Below are 20,284 nucleotides of genomic sequence, written 5' to 3'. Positions count from 1 at the left end.
TTCAATCAGGGTACATTTTTAAGCTGGTTCCTTTAAAAAGGTCCCATTCGATGCTTCCATGATTGCAGTTCCTACATTGACCTTGGTTGTATTAAACACAGATATAGCCTTTTTTAAGGTCTTTCATAACTGGCCAATGAAATCAATTGAAAAGAAATGGTAATCCTGCCAGCAGGAAACAGTGCAACATAAATTTAAGAGTTCTATAGAAGACAAAAAAAAAATCAGATGCTCCAGGAAGGTCAGTCTGTATATTCTGCTACTATAGAAAGAAGAACAGTGATATCATCTGGTTTTCCTCCTGAAAAAAAAAAGTAAGGAAAACGTATATAAAACACAAGGATATCTGTACCGACTGACGTGCAGAAATAAATTTTACGCTTTTTAAAAAAATACAATATAATGTTTTAGATTGCATAATACTTGGCATGCATTTTCTCTCTCTCCATATTTGTATTATATACACACACACATCATAACTTTATGACAAAGTGATTATTTTGCCGCTGCTCAGTAAAAAGGATAAATAACTAAGAACAAAAATGCATGTACTTACCTCTAACATTCAGTCCATAGTCACATGCAAACTGTGCAAAAGGCGACATGTAATTTGGATCGTAGGCCAGGTCATGGGCTTGCTCTGCAATGCTACGTGCCGTCTGCTGTATACTCTCATAATTGGTATTCTAAAGCGCAAAAAGAATAAAAGAAATGCCTTTACCCAAGGGAACTCGCCACCAGTACTTCTTTACATCTGATTTATTATGTTAGGTATAGACTTGGTAACAGCCAAACAATATGGTTCAGTTATCATGCAACATGATTTTCTGTTACTGACCAATTCATTAGGGCTAAATCAAAATCTGGAAAGAAGAAACAAAAGGGCAGAGGAATAAACTAATTTCACATTGAAATGTTCTTTCTAACAATATGGACAAAATGAATGTGTGTTCTAATACTGCACTAAATATATATGCAAACGTATCTACATCACATTGTGTTCGGGAATATACACAAGACCTGTACAGAATGGAGAAATGGGAAAAGAAGTGTTCATACCAGTGACTTTAATCAAAATGCAGTATGGAGTAACAGGTGATGAAAGTTCATATGTACGGAAGACAAAGGGATAAAGATTTACTTTATCGTTAAAAGTAGTATTGTGTACCCAATGTTGAAAATTCAAACAGTTCTAATATAAATTTGTTAAAAATATGGATTTATTCCTCTGAACACTAAATGCCATCAGAAATCAATTTGGTAGGAAGAGGTTGATTTGATAAAACCAAGTACTGAACATGGAGCTTTGTGTGAGGAAAACTACAACCACGGCATTAATTAAGGTGATTCTGGCCTGGTTGGCTCCTTGAAAATAAAGCAAATCCGTATTTTATAACGTCATCTGAGAAATAATCAGATTCAAATCTATATCTATAGATGCATTATAAACATTTATTGTACACATCCACATAGATATATAAAATTACCAATATTAATAATAAGCTTTCTACCTTTAACTTCTTGAGCTCCTGTAGAATCATATAGTCAGGCATATTGTCAAAAAGTCCATCAGTTGCTGTCAATATAATATCTCCTAGTTGAACATCAAATGAGCTACTGTCAGCAGCATCAGGGCTGCAAAAAAAACAAAACCATAAATGAGTTATGTTAGTAGAATTGAAAGTCGGTAATCAGTGCTATACACACACACACACACACACACACACACACACACACACACAGTAGATGTCTTACTGCAATCATACGTTACATTAAAAGGAGTTAAAGAGGCGCTCCAGCAGTCATACGCACTCCAATGCATAGGAGAGCCGAGTGATCCCTTTAAATATTCGTACAAATGCTTGGGGAGATTCTGCAGAGTACCCCCACGTGTATTTGTCACTTCCCCTGCCTCTTAGCACGTTGTCTTGCAGAAAATGCGTTTGACCTGCTGCTGGTATACTCACTGCCAGGCAACTCCAGCGCTATTACAACAAGGGTTCTGGGGTGGATCTTACAAAATCCCCCTTCTGCATGCGCAGAAAGCACTCTGATTTCAATGGGAACGCTTTCTCATCACCGATTGGCTGCTGAGATGACCAGAGAAGGGGCATTGCAGCTTCTCCTTATGGGAAGTGCTTTATTTGTCTTTAGTTTTCCTACAGGTTTGATAAATGCATATTAAGGTCACTCAAAGTACTTTAATATGCATTCCTTGTTGCGGAGGCTGCATGGAACATTAGTCCCTCTCGGTATCTATTTTACATGCGCAGCTACACGGAGCAGTGAGTGAAGCACCAAGCTGGAATCCTGTGTGTAGCTCCTGGATCAAGGTTCAGGTCCAATGTTCAGGCTGGTGCTAAATGTGCCTCTCGTGCCAGAATCTGCTTCAACAGCATTGGAAAAAAAGAAAAGCCGCACGCAATCCTATGAGCAGGCCGGTTTCCGAACACTCCCACCGGGGGCTTGCTGCCAAGTGCCGGCTGCTTTTCTTTGCTAGGACACAGTGTGCTGTACGACATTTTTTCACACTGATGAGAGAGCAACATGAGATCACTTTGATCACATGTCCCACACAGCCCTGCTCTCCAGAATGCTTTCCTCTACCGGAATAAGAAACATCGGATGCAAACACTGAGCTCAATCACAGAGCATCATTTAAAGGACTGCTGTAGAGAGGCATGAAAAATGCATCATTAAAATAACTTTACCTTTTCAGATGATACAGTGGGTTATGGGAATAAAATTAACTAATGTAATCTGTATTCTACTTAGAAACATTTTCAGTAAACATGTTTTAGCTTACACGTGTATTTTGTTTCATATGATGACAGTTTATGGAAATAGTATGTGTGTATGTCTTGGCGTGTATGTTCCCGTAATTAGTATCCCCTTTTTAAGCTTTAAGAAATGAAGAGCTGCACTGTTCTGGCCCTACTCCACACTAAGCAGCATTTTAGCAACCAATTCAGAGGCATGGCCCAGGCTTTCTTACACCCTCAAGAAACGTGTCTAGCGCTTCCAGACGATAAGCCGGTGGCAGCAACCGCAGGGCTGGTAGGGATGGTCTTGTGATGCAGCCGCCAATTACGTGGCTGGGTTCGATATCAAAAAACCTGGACAAAATCTTGTCATTCCCACGCTATAGGTTTGTATATAGGTTTATTTCAAAACTCACCATGAGACACCCCTGCGCTAATTGGTACCTTTCTTTTTAATAGCCCATTCACTAGCACACAAGACTGTACCACTGACTACATATAGACATGTATAGGTAGCTCCATGCTACAAGAGGCCTACACACCTGTCACTGAGCACAACACCTTCAGCCTCCGGAGGGGCTATAGAGAGCTGGAACGGAGTGTTGAAGTAGTGCTGCTGCTCATCAGACCGGTGGACCACTTCGCCGGCTCGGACCACTAGAAATCCAGAATCACCTAAATTTGCGGTGTGTAAACGATGACTTGTTCTGTCCAAAACCACTAGACAAGCTGTGCTGCTTCCTTAAAACAAAAAAAGATACGGTTGTTAATGATCAAATCCATTAGCTTATCTATTTTGGGTACAATACATAAATTTTTTGATCAGCTTCACGTTTCACAAACATTTATAGCCATTAAGATCCAACAAGTCTTGTCATACCCCTTGAATACATGTATTGTAAGATGTGCTGCGTAAAAATTGTGGGCGCTATATAAATAAAAGTCAATAATAAAAATGTCAGCTTCTATGACCTCACTGGGCCCTATAAGTGGGTATAAGCCTTGTAGTCTCACCAATTAATGTGTCACATTGGCCCACTAATCAGGTTACGTATAGTTTAGAATCCGCTAAAATACTTTTAGAGGGTAAGCGTACAAAGGGAATGACAAATATCTGCTGATATCATGTAGACCAGACATTTAACACCTTAAGGACAATGGGCGGTCCCTAAACCCACTGAAAACAATGCATTTTGAGCCTGTACATGTACGGGCTTAGTCATTAAGGGGTTAAAATCATAACATTGTAACATAGTATCTTATTATAGCATAATAAATTATAGGAATACACTATAACCATTTCTGTATTGTGAACTAATGTTCCCTGCCTCAATAGCTTATACACCCAAACACATACATAATGTACTTACAAAAAGCACGTGCTAAAAAGTATACAATTATATATACATACACAGTATATATTGTATATATTTGCAGGTTCTGACCAGACTTTGGGGTTAAGCACCTACCATACAGGTGACCATTAATGGTGTCCTGAGATGGCTTTTAATTGGGTCTCATTGGGTTAAAACGCAGCACAGTTCCACTGATTCAGCTCATTGTAACCAATACAGCCGTGAAAAATTATATGGGACTCGCCAAACTTGGGGTACTTTTTGCCAGGCTAAGCAGTATATGCCATACAGTGTTATGGCATCCCCTATATTGATGTAGTATTTGCTGGGTGTGCACTGATTCCTTGCTTCGTTATATATATATATTAAATATATCTATGTTAAAAGAAGCCGTTTAAGACAACCACATATTAGGCCGTACAGATTTCTAGAACAGACTGAAAAGTTCAATTACAGGGCTGGCATAAGCTAAAATAAGAACGGCTTATGTGTATTGAAATATCACGTGCTTCTAGGCTGTTTCCCTGGAAAGAATTCCTTTTGCTTGAAGACCAAATAACATACTGTCGGTATACATATATTGTCTTGCAAAAGTAAAATGGAAATTAATTACATTGATGACTCCCGGATCAAGTAGCCAACCCAGCCTATCAACTGATCAAGATACTGGTCTTGAAACCCGCCGCTATGAAGAGGATGCACGGCAGAACGGTTACCGTTGTATGCAGCTCCATATTATAATATATACGCGTGTGTTCATTGATGAAACGCACATGCAAGTTTTTCTTTGGATGCTCCTTTATGTTAACTGTTAACCCTTAGCCACCCCATAACATCGCAGACCCACCATACTTCTAATAAGACATGAACACTGAGGCAAACCCGGCTGATAATAATCAGGGGGAATATTATATAGAATAAATAAAATCAGCAACCTCTAATGATTAGGGTGTTAAATTCTTTACAGAGTTACAGACGCTGTGGCTGGAACAGGCTTCGTGTTGTATTAAAAACCTTGGCATTTTGTGTCCCGTGTTATTAATACTATGGGCTATACTTGGCCAGCAATAAAATGGTCTCCCATGCGTCGGAAGAACATCCCGATCCGGACTGACCTTTACATTCACATTAAGAATAACATCTGCTCTATCACAAGGTCCGCGCTATAGAGATGGATTTCAGTACATATCGCTTGCTGGTATAGTTTAGATTGCAGGAACTCATTACGAATGAGCAACAAAACGATGACAAACATTTTAGATTACCCATACTATACACTACGTTATTTTAATACGTTGAGAGTGATAGGAGTGAATAATTAGACACTGAATATTAAATAGAAGATATAGTGGAAAATGCCGACGGTTCTGACACTTAGATTAAGTCAGGTTCCAGGTGGAGGTGACAAACCGCCTGCGTTGTACAGAAAGAGACAGAACTTTATGTTCCTGATTGGAAGATATGATACCCCAGCCTATTTGATTAAACATCGTTATTAACAGCAGAAAGGATACACAAGGTGCTGAAAGGTACAACATACAGTTATCAAAAGTATAATGCTTTACAAGAAAATACTACATGGAAAAAATGGCATATTTAAAGAACATGTTCACATTCCCACTTCGCAGCGAGGCTGTGTTCCCGGCTTTGTTGAAAGGCTGTAGCACAGCGGACATCGCCTCTCAAGGGATCCATGTATACAGTAGATATATAGGTGATGTTAATGTTATTTGCATACGTCTGCCCAGAACCAAAATATTTCTGAGGGCAAAACAAGCTTTCAGGCTTGTCTGGTGGATGTAGATAAGGCTTTAATAATGCTACTGTTACCCCCTTCATTTTAAGTGGAAGGGTTTTCCATCACCTTTACCCGCCATAACTTTTGTTAGCTGTTTAAACGGAAAAGCTCACTATAATTAGCAATAAAAAACCATAATAATGAGATGGAAGCAAGTACTTAACCTGGAGTTTTTTTTTCACCCCAATGAGTGGGTGGCATGTTCACAACTTATAGTTTTACTCACTATAAAGCATCATTTTCACATTAGTGACGCATATTCTTGCTTTGAAATATAAGACCGTTAACCTGTTCAGCATCAGTTAGCATGAGCAACGTGTGCATTTCTCGCGACAACAGCATTGATCATTAACCCCTTCGCGACCTTTGCCGGTTCAGGACCGTCATGACATGAAGGTCACTAAATGACCTTTGACGGTCCTGAACCGTCAAAAAGTAAAATAAGCTTAGAAAGTGATCAACGATCACTTTCTTCGCTTAAACGGCGTTACTGTAATGCCTCGATGTCGAGGCATTCAGCAAGGCCGAGATCGGCATCGGGGGCCATGTCTGGCCCCTCCCCGAGGCGTCAACAGCCGCCATACATTGTATGGCGGCGGACGCCCGTTTTAAAAGCGTTTAGGAGGCGATCAACGATCGCCTCCTAAACTTAAATGGTGTCGCTGGAATGCCTCGATCAGGAGGCATCCAGCGACACCAAACACTTACCTCTGGGTGGGCTGTGACCGCTCTGGAGAGCGGTCACAGCCGCCGCTGCCGGTGATCTTCGCCATCAAGCAAGATGGCGGCGGCCCAGGAAATAAAACAATAAAGACGAAAAAGTTCGCTAGAGGGTCTCCAGACCCTCTAGAGAACTGGCTCCACTTGCTGGTTGAATACAGGTACTGCATTCAACCATGCAAGTCAATGGAGCCCAGCTTTCTAATCACTATGTGATTAGTAAAATATTCAAAAAAAATAAAAATAAATAAAAAATGGAAAAAAAAATTAAAATAAAATGTGCTAACATTTAAAAATTATTATGCAGTGATGTCACTAGATGAACCATCCAGTACCAGCAAAATGTGTAAAAAAAAATATAAAAAAAGTATTAAAAAAATAAAATAAAATTTATTATTTTGAGCAAGTGCTAAAATTTCTCAAAAATCTCAACAAAGAGTTAAAATAAAAGCACTTCAAATACCCAAGGGGTGTCTAATATATAAAAAAAATGGCTGATGGGGTAAATTGGAGTGGCCTAGCTCAAAGATAGGGCATAGGTACAGACTGACCAAAATGGAGAAAAAAAGCGCACTTCCCAAATGTGGCATTTTAAATCTGAAACAACCCGACAAACCCATGCATGTCGGATATCACTGCACTCAGGAGATGTTCCTGAACACACATTGGGGTGTTGTTTGACAGTGGCATATACCAGGACCTGTATATCTATAACTAAACTACAATTTGTGTGAAAAAAAATAAAAAAAAATTACTATTACAAAGTTTGACAAAGTGTAGTTGTATAATTGGTGCATGGAAAGGGTTAAAATAACAGCATTTGGAATACCCTGGGGTGTCTAGTTTTCAAAAATATATGGTTTGAATGGGTTAAATTGAGTTAACCGGCTTCAAAGATGTTCCAAAGAGGAGATGGAGGCAGACTGACCAGATTTGTTAAAAAAGATTTGGAAATCATAAAACGCTGCTTGTACTTATTGCCCTATAACTTACAAAAAACAGCAAAAAAACATTGGGTATTTCTAAACTCAGGACAAGTAGTAGAATCTATTTAGCTAGTTTTTTTACTTGCTTTTTTAGGTGAGTAAAAGATTTTTCAAATAAAAGTCATAAAATGTGGGGTTTTTTTCAATTTTTCACCATGTTTTTTTTATTTTTTTATAGTAAATAAGATGATACGATCAAAATAATGGTATCTGAAGAAAGCCCATCTTGTCCTGAAAAAAACAATATATAACTTATGTGGGTACACTAAATGGGTGAGGAGAAAATTACAGCTGAACACAAGCACCACAAAAGTGTCAAAACAGCCTCGGTCCCACAGGGTACAAAACGAAAAATGAGCCCGGTCCTTAAGGGGTTAAAAATAGTAATATTATAGACATATGATACATCTTTACCTGTCCTGATGCACAACTCTACTGTATGAGATCAGCCTGTTGCCCGGATGACTCGCATATACAATACTATATAGGAAGATGCACAAGGCAGTCAAATTAGTTATCGCTAATAAACAGTGCTTTTGGGATTTTTTCAAAGGAAATATCTGTCACTTAAGATCAGTGGTCAATGACCACATTGCATCCAATAAATCCAAGGTTAGAACCGACCAGTTACGTATATATTATATATATCCTTACTACCAGTTGTTTACCCCTGCGTATGCACTTTGGGTAAGAATCCATATTTAATGAGAGTAATGGAGCATTGCACTCACCTAATAAAGGTACTTTGTTCTGGAGCAGCTCACAATAACTAGTCGTAAGTATTCCAACAGGGTTGGTTGGCACAAACCGTCCTTCTTTCACCAAACGTTCACAAGTCCGCATAAGAGTCTCTGAGAATTGAGAAGGGTCAACGCCATAGTCTCTCCATCCTCCAACACCATCGGCCACACCTGAATGAACAGAATCGCAAACGAGGGTCAAGACATTGGCTGAAACATCAAGATTAACATAGACACCAAAATCCTAGAGCATCTGCATTGTTACAATAATTATATAACTAGTTTACCATTGGGTCCGTCATATATGATAGAGGGTCTCTAAATGCACTACCTAAAAAGGCAAAATTAGAAAATATGGTATTACGAGCCCGACTAGAAGAGTGACAAATATTGGCTCATGACAAAACAAGAACCTGAAAACGTCGATCAAAAAGAATGGGAATGGTCATTTAAATGGACAAAACATCATCCAATGTTTAACATGCCTTTCTAAAGGGAAGCCACAGGCTTGGCTGCTGAAAGTGCCTTAAAGGAATAGTAAACATCTTCTAGGAACAGGAAAAAATCTTGAATCGGCTCCACAGATGCTTCTTCCTTCCCTACCAGCTTCTATTTACAGCTAACGTCGCTTTCTGTAAATACGGTTTTCAAACTGCTTGTGATATCTACTAACATGACTTCTCCTGAAAACGGCAGACACAAAGTATCAGAAATAAAGGCTTTCCCTCTCTCTGCTTTAGGTCTCTTATAGAAACGAGGTGTTTTATTAAGTCTTATTTTGAGAAATGACGGTTTACTTGTAACAAGGTCCTTCCTGCCTAAACCGGCCCCGTCTGCTTACAACCGAAAGGCGGCAGTTAATCCTTTTCGCAGCAGACTGCTGCAGCACGGAGAGCCTCATCGCCAAACACGGGTCCTCTACTCATTGCAATTGGAACAAAGATCTCTTACTGTGGATCATGCAGTTTGTGAGGCTAGAGGCACTTGATAGACCCAAATATTCCTAATTAAACATCACAGGTAATAAGTAATCAGCGGCACCGACAATAAGACTGAACTACAGAGAAAACACTGCAAACCAGCTATTGCTTCTGTCCTGGAAGCCGCTGCAAACATCTGACTCAAAAATTAAAAATGTACCTAGCAAACAAACATTATTCCAGGAACAGGTTTACACGCTGGGATTTTCAGTTATTTATTTTTGAACATGCTGACTTTTTAAGCCTCTTCTGTGGCTGTACTTATCTGATATTTAAAAGATCAGGCATGAACCCGGGAAGATGGAGAAAATGCAATGTTCCCTACACCTTATGGGGACACTGGTCTGTCCAGAAGATGGGCACATCAAGGGAGAATGCAGAAGAGGTCGGGCCGCTGTAAAGCTATTCACTTGATTATTAGGAAAGGTACTAGTTTAAAACCTGTCATGGGTCAAGAAGAATACAAAAAGTAGGACTGCAGCAATCTGAAATATGACAATTCCTCGTAACCCCTCTCGGACACTGATCCGTAAGGTCCTTCAAGAAAGACTTTTCAGAAAGAGAAGGGGATTTCACATTGACCGGGTTGTGAACTCGGTAATCTGATAGCAACCTGCTGCCAGACTGCACACTGCCTAGAGAGATGAATCCGACTGAACTCAATAGAGGCCAACGCTTCACCACCTGTTAGGAACAATAAAATGCATGCAGCGTCTCAACTGCTCTATCAAAACGTAAACACAGCCCGCGGCCTATGTGACCAAGAACACAACAGTTTCTCTATTGAAAGGGGAACGGCTACTGTCACAGCTCTTATCGCTATGGTCATTATCTGAAACAACCGGTGTGGTATGCTTTTTATGTGGCATTGTAATTATTTTAGAGATATACTGTTCAACTGCTACCCTGATGGATGCACAGATCTATACGTTAGGATGGCAGGGTAGCATTATCTACCCAATTTCCTGCCTGAATCTCCTCTTCACCCCAACCATACAAAGGCAGAGTACAAGGCACTGGGGGAAAGAGTTCCAATTTCCAGCAAGATTACACCAGGTGTATCTCCCTGTACCCCTTACAGAGCTATACCTGTGCCCCTAAACGTATGCAGACGACTGTCAAAATCAGATGTCTTGGTACCGCTTCCAAGACCAGCCCTCCTTGAAAGGTTGTACGATCATTCAATAGGAAGGTGTGTGCCATGGCTCAGAAATCGACTTTTGGTTCAATGTGTGGTTTACAGTAATTTACTTAATATATAAGTAGCATAGTACAAAAAGTGGCTGGGCTATATATATATATATATATATATATATATATATATATATATATATATATATATAGTCACTTAATCCTGGCATAGGCTTCATGTGCTGCACACCTAATTGTTCTGTACCGCAGCCACAGCTATATAAAGCATGTAATTACTCTGCATGCAATAACGTTATGTAAGCAACCTATGTTTAGTTTCATTGTAAGAGTCTGAATCACGCCAGCCGACTCAGAACGGAGCACGGTACCACAACCGTCTGCAAACAACTCCTATACGGCCTACCAACGTGTACGAAAGTGCCACGCTTACTGGGAATTTATAATGCAAACCTTCATACTCAGTGCAAGATGAACTACAAACCACAGGAAATATAATATAAAAAAACTTCCAAAAAGGTATAAAAGAACTGGCAATGCATGAAATAAATAAAAGGGGAAAAACATTCCTTTTTCAATGTGCCAGGGGCCAAAAATTGGTAAAAGTATCAGAAAGACATTTTAGCGCTTTTAGGCATTTCTGGTTGAGGCACTCAGCACAACAGTGTAACTAATCAGATATTTTAGGAGTTTGTAAATCCACAGATTCAGGCCATAGCTTAAGAGGCCACATTACGATATTTCACACGCAGGTATGGTTTTTGGGGCCTCATTGACACTTATTGTTATTATCCAAAATTGTGGACACCCTGGATGTATTTATGTAGCCGCAGTTGTTGCGACCGCCCTTCTGCCCCAGGTGCATTACAATATATTATTAATATACTTTATTTATAAAGCGCCAACAGATTCCGCAGCGCTGTACAAGGTAAAAATTTTACAGATAACGACAAGTACAAGATGACAAGCAATTGACATACAGATACAAAAGGAATGGAGGGCCCTGTTCCCGCAGGAACTTGCATATAAAAGTATGCAAGGAGACAAGGAAACCATCTGTACATGAAACGATCAACCAAAATAAATAAATAAATCCACGTTGGTAGATATTAGAGACAATGGCACGGTGGCAAATATCAAGCAGTTAAGTGACCATGTCAAGTTTGTAGCTCATGGCTGGTAACGATGCAGATAGGCTGTGCCTTGTTGTAAGTGGTAAAAAAAAAAAACCACAACAATGATTACTTACCAAAGCAACAGTATTCGGGCGTCTTAAGGAGAGCAAGGCTGACAAACTATACACGAGGGTATTTCCACAGCTCGTGGCTGGGCGTGTAAAAAATATTTCAATGTCTGAATTCTCCCAAAACGCTTACAAGTCAAACCGCTAACTCCCTACCCGGAGGGCTTAGAGACTCAATGAGGAACAAATTCAAATATAAAATACACATGACATGTTTAGGCCTCGAGATGTTGTGATACAGTAACACACGAAGTCAGTCACAAGTAAACAATGTTACCCTGTGATTGATGGGTGTGTTTCCCAGCATGGCACAGTGCGTTCTTCAAGCAAACTTAACCCAGATGGCACTTCTCACTGATTCACCTTTAAAAGTTCAAAAGGGGGGGGGCATTGTTATTCAATTTATATCAACGTGAAGATCTATAGTGCTTAATTAAGCTAACCTAACTGAGAAGCTGCTTAAAACACAGATTTTAATGAAGTACCGCAAAAGCGTAAAATAAATTTATAATAGGGAGGTGCACATTAATCAACATAAAATAACCTACTGGTGACCTTCAGAAGAGCGAGTAAAACAGAATACTTCTCTGCCAAGAGTCAAGTTAAAGATTACTTAAAAAGTGCAGACTGCCAGTACATAGGCACCTGAAGGACATGGAGATCAAATTCCGTCATCTCGGGGTAATGTTTCAGTAACGGTGTCAAACTGCTGAGACTGTGGAAGGTGTGAACCATGCCCAGTGTAAAGTCCAGTTGGAATAACATCTCAAAAACATAGCCAAAAAAAATATTCTCTTGTCAGGTGACTACACGTACTTGGAGTCCTCACCGCGGATGAGCAGAGACCCATTGCAAGAACGGGTTAATGCAATGACTTACTTCTACAGATGAAAACCGCCGTCACTATGATATATATGTACACAATGCCTTTCTATATGAAATCATTTAATCCACATTAACCTTACACTATTTACTACAACAGCCCAACTGCATATAGTTACATTGTATACATCAAAGTGGACACGACCATCTATAAGTTCAATTTTAAAACACTCAGCGACACATTACAGGATGGACCCTGCAAATATGATGCCTTTTGACAGTTTTAAGAGAGTTAATGCACTTTTATCAACAAAAATGCAGAAATGAAGTGCTTCTTTCAAGTCCATTCCATGGGCCCTTAGTTAAGATATACTGTGCAAATGTGTGTTAGAGGTATATTACTCTGCAGAAACAAATCATTCAGTGCCAGGTATATGAACAGGTGTGCAAATAGCAACATCATGGGATCTATACAGACTCCAGCATAGCAGCAACCAGAACCCGTGAATCACCGTTTCCTATTAGGATATTCAGAGCCGTGCTAGTCACACACCGACGGAAAAAATGCCCAAATATTTTAGGAGGATTAAGGAAAACAAATATGATCCAATTAGTAAGGAAGGAAATAAAGCTCTAATAATTCTAATAGTACCAACTATTCCCTTGAATTATGCAAAACAGAAACAAAGGCATTCGGTGTCTCTCACGCTCGCGCTGAATATTTGACGCACGTAATATCTGTGGTGCTGCCTGCAATAACATCGAAAGCAATTCTCTTTCCCTAATCAACGGAATTTTGGAAACCTATTACTGTCATATAAACCATGCAATTTAGAACAGTTTCTAACACAAGCTTTCCATAGGAAACGGAACGGAATCTACAACGGAACGGAAAACTTTGTAGTGCTAAGCAGGCAGTCACAGGGAAGCAACAAACAGAGGCTGCACGCTTTGTGCTCTTTACTATAAAAAAAAATAAAATTATATATATATATATATATATATATATATATATATATATATATAATATGCGCTCTTCCATCTCCTCTAAATCAGCCGTAACATTGCAGGATTTATCCATCTCCTGCTCAGCAATGCACATGCCGTTCCACCATCACTAGCTTTGGTGAGATTTCCAGGGAGCGTATGAGTCCTTTTGCATGCATGCGCAGAAAGTGCTCCATTTACCTGCCAGTAACTGGCCGCTACAAATCACAAAGAGGGCAAACTATGGTATGCTGCACCTCAGGGGTAGCAACACCTTTAGGTGATAAGAGGCTTTGCAGTCGCAGTGGGTGAGGCTGTTTGGGGCAGCAGACTGTCCATCTAAAGCCACAGATTTATTTTCTCGGGTATCCTAAAGCAAGCAACGCTTCCTTCAGAGAATTCCATCTAGCTTCCCGGGTGCTACAGCCCGTCTCCCAACCCGCCGCACCACCGGCTACGCTGGGCAGCAGGCTAATGTACTATTAAACCAAAACCAGCGGGCCAAGAAGACGGCCGGGCAAAGGGAGGCTGGGGCTTCAGTTTTACTGTTCCTTTAAGCCTTTGAGTGGCAGCAATGTATGGGATATGTGGTTGGCAATGACAGCCTAGACAGTCGATACACGTAGCTCCCTCTTCCTCGCCTCCGAAAACAAAGTCATTGTAAGTCCTACCTACAAAATACCAGTAGTTATAGAACAAAGGGAAACCAGGAAAGAGAGAAACTGCATCTCTCCAATGTGACCTTCAACATAACCAGATCTGACAGCCTCATACAATGTTTCTCAATTCTGGACAGAAGCCGGTTTCCAGGGTGTCACCTTTCCACACCTTGGGAGAGAGAGAACAAGAGTTGTATATATCTTAAACACGTTACGATACTGGCAATTCTTTTTAACAACATTGTTACAGTCAGCTCATGCTGCTGTTAAAGTTTTGATAGCTTTACGTTATTTCTAGAGAGAAAAAAAACCTTAACATTTATTAGCCGTTTTCAAGGTATTGGTCACCTTCCTGTCCTGTGCTTTTGTTTAAAGGGGCACTCCAATGCATACGACAGCTCAGGGGTACCCTTAAATTTCCATGGTGTCCCCCCCTGCAAATGCATGGGGGGGGGGCGTGGACTCCTGCTCGCTCTTGAATTCTGTACCAGTCATTTGTAAAAGACTAAAGAAAAACTCCTATAAACTCAAAGCAAGAACAAAAAAACAACAAAGAACTCTGTTATTACGGATAAGATGGGAATGTTTATACAACATATCATTTGATTTATTTAATTATTTCATAAATTAAAATGTTTCATCTGGTTGCTTTAAAGACTAACAATAATAACCTAACATATGGATAAAGAGCATTTTGATGATTTGGTCAGTCCTTTTTGCCTGCTCAATATGGGGTTTATTCAATCATGAACTGTTCGGTTAGTTGCAGTGATCTTATAAATGTAGCCCCATTTACCTAACCATGCATTACCAAGGGAAAAAAACTGTCAAGTTTCTCTTGTAAGGGCAAAGTTTGTACTGCATAATGTACAGTTACACTGATGAATTTTGCATTAATTTGACTACCTCCCCAGCGCTCGCGTCCAACGCTGCGCGCCCCCTCACATCACAGACACGTTCGATAACACTTTGGGTTTAATACTTTCAACACATGCCCTCTCTGTCATCAATGTCCAAGTTATGAGTTACATTCTTTCCAGGTCAATTATCTCTTGTAAATTAAGCATCATGTTAGGAGCTCTGAACTTTCTGAAAAACATAAGTAACAAGTGCTGCATCCAGCGTTCCAAGCAAGATCTGATCCGTTTAAAGAGACAAGCCCACCACCAATACTTCTCACTATAGCACGAGTGCCAAGTATTTTTCTCCAGTGGGCGACTCCATCAGAACTGTATGCGCGCATGGGCCGCATTCAATTTTCACTGAGAAAACATGGCCCAACCTGCCCAAAATTCACAATATGCAGTATTATTTATATGCAGAGAATATGATAACATTTTAATAATCAGTGACCTAAAGTGTCACTAATGATGAATCAGGTTGCAATATTTATGTATTAATAATGTTTGGATTCTTTATTTGTGTGTAATTTTTTTTTTCTTTTTAGCTTGGATCCCCCCCGTCATAATGATCAGACCCCTTCTATTGGTCAAGAGACATCTAACATCACCCCGCTCCTGACTGGCTCTGCATCAGATTAAACCGCTGCAGAGCCTAAGGGACCAAAATTGATGTGGAAACATCTTTTACTTCCAGGTCATTACTGCTGAAGACATTTTTACTCTTGCAATGCTGGTGCGCCATAGGAGCACAGCAGAGAATATAGTTTGGAATGATCGGGCAGCAGGGGAGGGCCCACTACATTTTAACACCAGTATTTATATATATATATATATAATGTCCTTTGATGTCAAGGGGTTTTAATAAGTACCACAGGCGAGGAGGATTGTTCCACAAGTATCCACACTGTCCCCTAGTCAGTTACCACTAGCAGTCTCATTTTGGATGCACTTGCACTATATAATCCAACATCCTGCCTTGATACGATCTAGCACTCACCATTATAGAAGTTGCTCTTATTACTTGCTACCAAATTCTCCATTTTCAGCCCTCCTAGAAAATATTACTTGAATGTGTATAACACTAAACAAGATCAGCCAAACCCTTTTACGGTATGAGAGAAAGAATACGTTGCGTGCATTAGTCATTGAAATTTTTTGGGCTTAATTGTGGAAATTCTGAATCCGCAGAACAAATACTGTGCAGTGACTCATCTCCATTCTATCTGCTATTGTTTTCACACACCCAGAAAAGACCCGGCACTTACACCAAACATACAAAAGAGACTCATTAAGAATTTGCGGAAGGACAAACAAATCCGATCTGCATTTATTATGGGCCATGCAATCTTGTTCTTGGCTCAGTGCTATGCAATTCAGATATCATTTTATTCACACAGTGTATGCTGCCATGTTCAGTGATTAGATATTTCAAAAGAGAAGCCTTGCAGCTTATTCTATTACAGTGACAGCTTGTTACCCAAAGTTTTCCCTCATCCTTGTAAAAGCGGGGAATCTGTTAAATGAGATTAAGCCTTTATGCCAAACGTAACAGCCCTAGAGGAGCCTGAATAATGCGTAAGGGTTTGCATTTCACTCGATGGGTTTCCAAGTATCCATTTGCAGAAGCACATAGAATGATCTGTAACAAGCGGCTACACCATAAGCGCCCACCTTCCTCAGAAACTTACTTGGATCACTGGCTAATAAACATGGATACATATATTAACTATTCTGCATTGTAGGAACATGCCAAGAACACGTGTAAAGTTAATGAGGACCTGGCTAGGGGCAGTCATATCATTTTACAGATCATTCCTTTAATTTTGAGGAACATAACAGACCTCTGCCAAGAACTTCCACTTTAGGATCTGAAGTCTATATGTAGGAAAAGAGGTTCTGCTTTGACAACAGTTACAGTCTAGAGTAACTTGCCTTTTGGAATAACCGGATTAAATGTGCAGGAGTTGTGGTCTGAAGATGCTGTACATATTGTTGGATGAGGTGGATCACGTAACAGTAAAAAAAAATAAAAAATGAATATCAACTACAAGTGTTCTCCAACCCCATATTCCGATGCAATAGAAGATAGGCACCAGCTGTAAAATATTAGGAGTAATGGTTACTTGGCTGGGAGGCATGTAATGAATGCATCATAATTTTATATAGTCTATGACTAAATCCAAGCTGGTGATGATGCAACTGTTCTTACCCTAAATTTAACAGGAGATTTACCATTAAAACAAATACAAATATTGCAATAAGATGTTCCAATAAAATGTTCCGATAAGATGGCACGATTCCTTTCTCATTGGGTAAAAACTATAAAGGCCTTATTGCCCTGGTGTGCCCCCTGGATATATATAGAAATAAATAATTCAGTGACGCTCTAATGATGTACCATGGCAGGAAAAAAAAACTCAGCGAAAATACATTTCATGTCCACCAGCAAGCTACCAATGGAATATTCCTGTTGGCTGTTTTCCATTACTGTAATTTATAAATACAGGCAATGAGGGTTATGTATTAAAAACCGGTTGCTAAAACAATTAAAGTGAAGCAATGGGCAGGAGCATGCCCTCAGTTAAGTAGAGCGCACCACATTTAGCACTTTTTTGCCAGAGCTGCTATTATACGTGCGTGACCTGCCCACCATACAATGCTGCTGAATATACTTTATGAGTAAATGAGGGAAGTGATCAGGGCTGGAAATTTTCACTAGCTCACTTGCCAGTCACAAGTTACATACATCATAGGGTGTATCTGATTTTATACTTATACTTATCTCTGGGAGGTTTACTTTAGTCCTTATACAAATTATCAACATGTTCTAAATCATTGTCCAACTGCAGAATCAACAGCGTAACATCACACTTAGACATAACTGGGGGTTTATTCACCAAGTATGAGTGACAGTACTATGCATAATATAACGGCCCTCAGCAATACCCATAGTTAAACCTCAGAAAATATCAATGCCCTCCTTGCCAAGATAAAGAAAAGGGGTTGCTCCTCCGTAAAGAATGAAGATCAATTATCCACACAACTCACAATTAAATGAATAAACCCATCACGATGTTAGTAATGTTTCTGAAAGTCGGTTAAACCTAGTAGGTGCTCTTTCCTCTACTCTAGGTTTCCCATGCAGCACTTTTGTTAGGACATGGTGTACAGAAGCTTTTAGAAGCAGCTCCCTAGTTTCGGAGACAAGTGCCAAGTTCCATTATGACCTTGGGCAAGTTGGTGCACAGGAGCTGTGTCTGCCCTTCAACATACAAGGTGGCAGTCACATCATCAGGTTACACAGCTCTCTGTACTTGCGGCACAGTCATAACAAATACTAAGGGTAGTGGTCAGACTAATCAGTCTTTGAACTTAGCATAGCTACCCAACGATTTTGACAAGGTTTATGCTACAAAATTCAAATTTGCAAATTATGCAAATCCTAGGCGAGCATTTCAGCGACGTAATGCTCAAGAAATCAATCAATGCCAAAAGCTAAACAGGTTAGGGTGTTCAATACATGCAAACAAAGTAGCTTAAGGTCAGCGATTTAACAAAAATAAATAAAAAGGAAATAAGGCAAAAATAAAAGTTTGGAATACCTGCCTCCTAAAGAGCAACATTGATTGGCTTACAAAGAGAGGCAAGGCTGGGATAGAGTTTCTAATAGCTTGCCAAGTATAGGTCAGGGCATTAAGGACAAAAAAGCAGGTCCTAACACATTGAACCCTTGGTCCAGCATCAAAACGCAACTTTAAAGGAGCCGAAAGTTCTGGTCATCACAGGTCGGACCTAAAATCTTCTGAAAGGTGTTTTTGTGCCGTATCTACTCTACTGGAGTACCGGCAATGGAAGTAAAAGCTTCATACACATTTAGCGCATGGACGCTGTAATTCTTAGATGATTGTCCTATCATGGACTAAAGACAGAACATTCGGATGGGGCTGCATTTTAAACATCTTTAAAGCTGCACAGTGACCCCCCCTTCTGTGCTAAATAAACAGAGGTGGAATTAGAGGTAGAATGGGAGTGTCATTCTCAGAACAGGATGGTACAAGGTAATGCCGGTGCACACTGTCATTTGCCATTGTGTAGATTACAACTTGCAGGGTTACGCAACAAGCTGCACAATTCATGTGTTCACCGACGACCTATGCCATGCAGAGCTCATAGAAACTCCGATGTCCTTCAGACGCGTTCCTAAAAGGATCAGCGCCATAAACCAGGCATAATCCTGCTGGAAATCAGCATCGGAGTGCAATTACAATTTTATGTGAGAAAGTCTGAACAGGCCAGGGGCTGCACAGATCAGAGCAATACATTGTTTCAGGACATTGCAGGGCTTGCGGGTCATAAGGGAAGATCATCTTGGTATGATCCATGACATTAGAACTTCAGCTACAGATGAGACACCGAAGAAACAACTAAACTGCATGCCCGTGACCTGTTCCCAGCACACAAGGGCGGGAGGTCATGCAAACTACTACCACGGTTGGACAATCTGTGGCCCTGAAGCTGTTGCCAGGCTACAGTGTCCATCACATAAGGGTGATGGGAGTTGTTGTGCAGTTAATCATGCTGCCCGTTCCGAGGCTCTTGTAGCAAACATAACAGATCCCTGTTAACCTTGACACTGATACCCGAGTACGCAGCTTGCCACTCACCGAGCACATCTGCTGTCCGGTGCCGGGCTACGAAGCACGCGTCGTCCCCGTAGCACATGCCTTTCTTCAGGATGCCCTTCCTCGCATCCTTCCCGAAGCCGCAGCTGGCAGTTATCAAGCTGTAGTCCCGGGAATCGGTCTGGGAGAGCCCACCCAGCACCGCTCTAGCTACAAGTCTGCCGTAAGAAAGTACTGACAACATGGCACCGGACGGCTTCCCGCACCTCTTCCTCTCCTCCTTGTCACCCTCCGTTTCACCTTGTGCCTCCTCTTCCTCACCGCCTTCTCCAAGGACACCGGAGGCTGTACCCCTTTTCGCTCTCAGTGATTCTTGTCTCTCGTTTCACTGACTCTGCCCTTACCGCAACTCCGGTAAAAGATCGCTATGCCTGCCTTTCCGTACTCTCCGTTCTCTGCCCACTTATTGCCGGCTCTCGCGAGTCAACCGAACCTGGTGCGGCGCCATCTTTAACTCTACTAACCCACACACTGTCAGTGAGGCCGGAGGAGGGTGGCA

At 40.6% G+C, this 20,284-nt stretch overlaps 1 protein-coding gene across 1 annotated transcript; it reads right to left on the bottom strand.

Annotated features, from left to right (window-relative positions):
• Positions 1–242: 242 nt before the first annotated feature.
• LOC149289079 (protein phosphatase PTC7 homolog) lies at positions 243–19,969 on the bottom strand. The gene is made up of 6 exons (XM_089491102.1): positions 19,768–19,969; positions 8,353–8,532; positions 3,305–3,503; positions 1,512–1,635; positions 557–686; positions 243–301 (listed from the first exon to the last, which is right to left on the bottom strand). The coding sequence occupies exons 1-6, from the start codon at positions 19,967–19,969 to the stop codon at positions 243–245; spliced, it is 894 nt and encodes a 297-aa protein (XP_089347228.1).
• Between the last annotated feature and the right edge of the window lie 315 nt (positions 19,970–20,284).

Source organism: Sceloporus occidentalis, unplaced genomic scaffold, assembly GCF_023333645.1.
Source record: "Sceloporus occidentalis isolate IW3139 unplaced genomic scaffold, rSceOcc1.0.p SCAF_48, whole genome shotgun sequence".
Classification (NCBI taxonomy): domain Eukaryota; kingdom Metazoa; phylum Chordata; class Lepidosauria; order Squamata; family Phrynosomatidae; genus Sceloporus; species Sceloporus occidentalis.
Note: the sequence above shows the minus strand (reverse complement) of the source record. Positions and strands in the feature narration are given on the sequence as shown.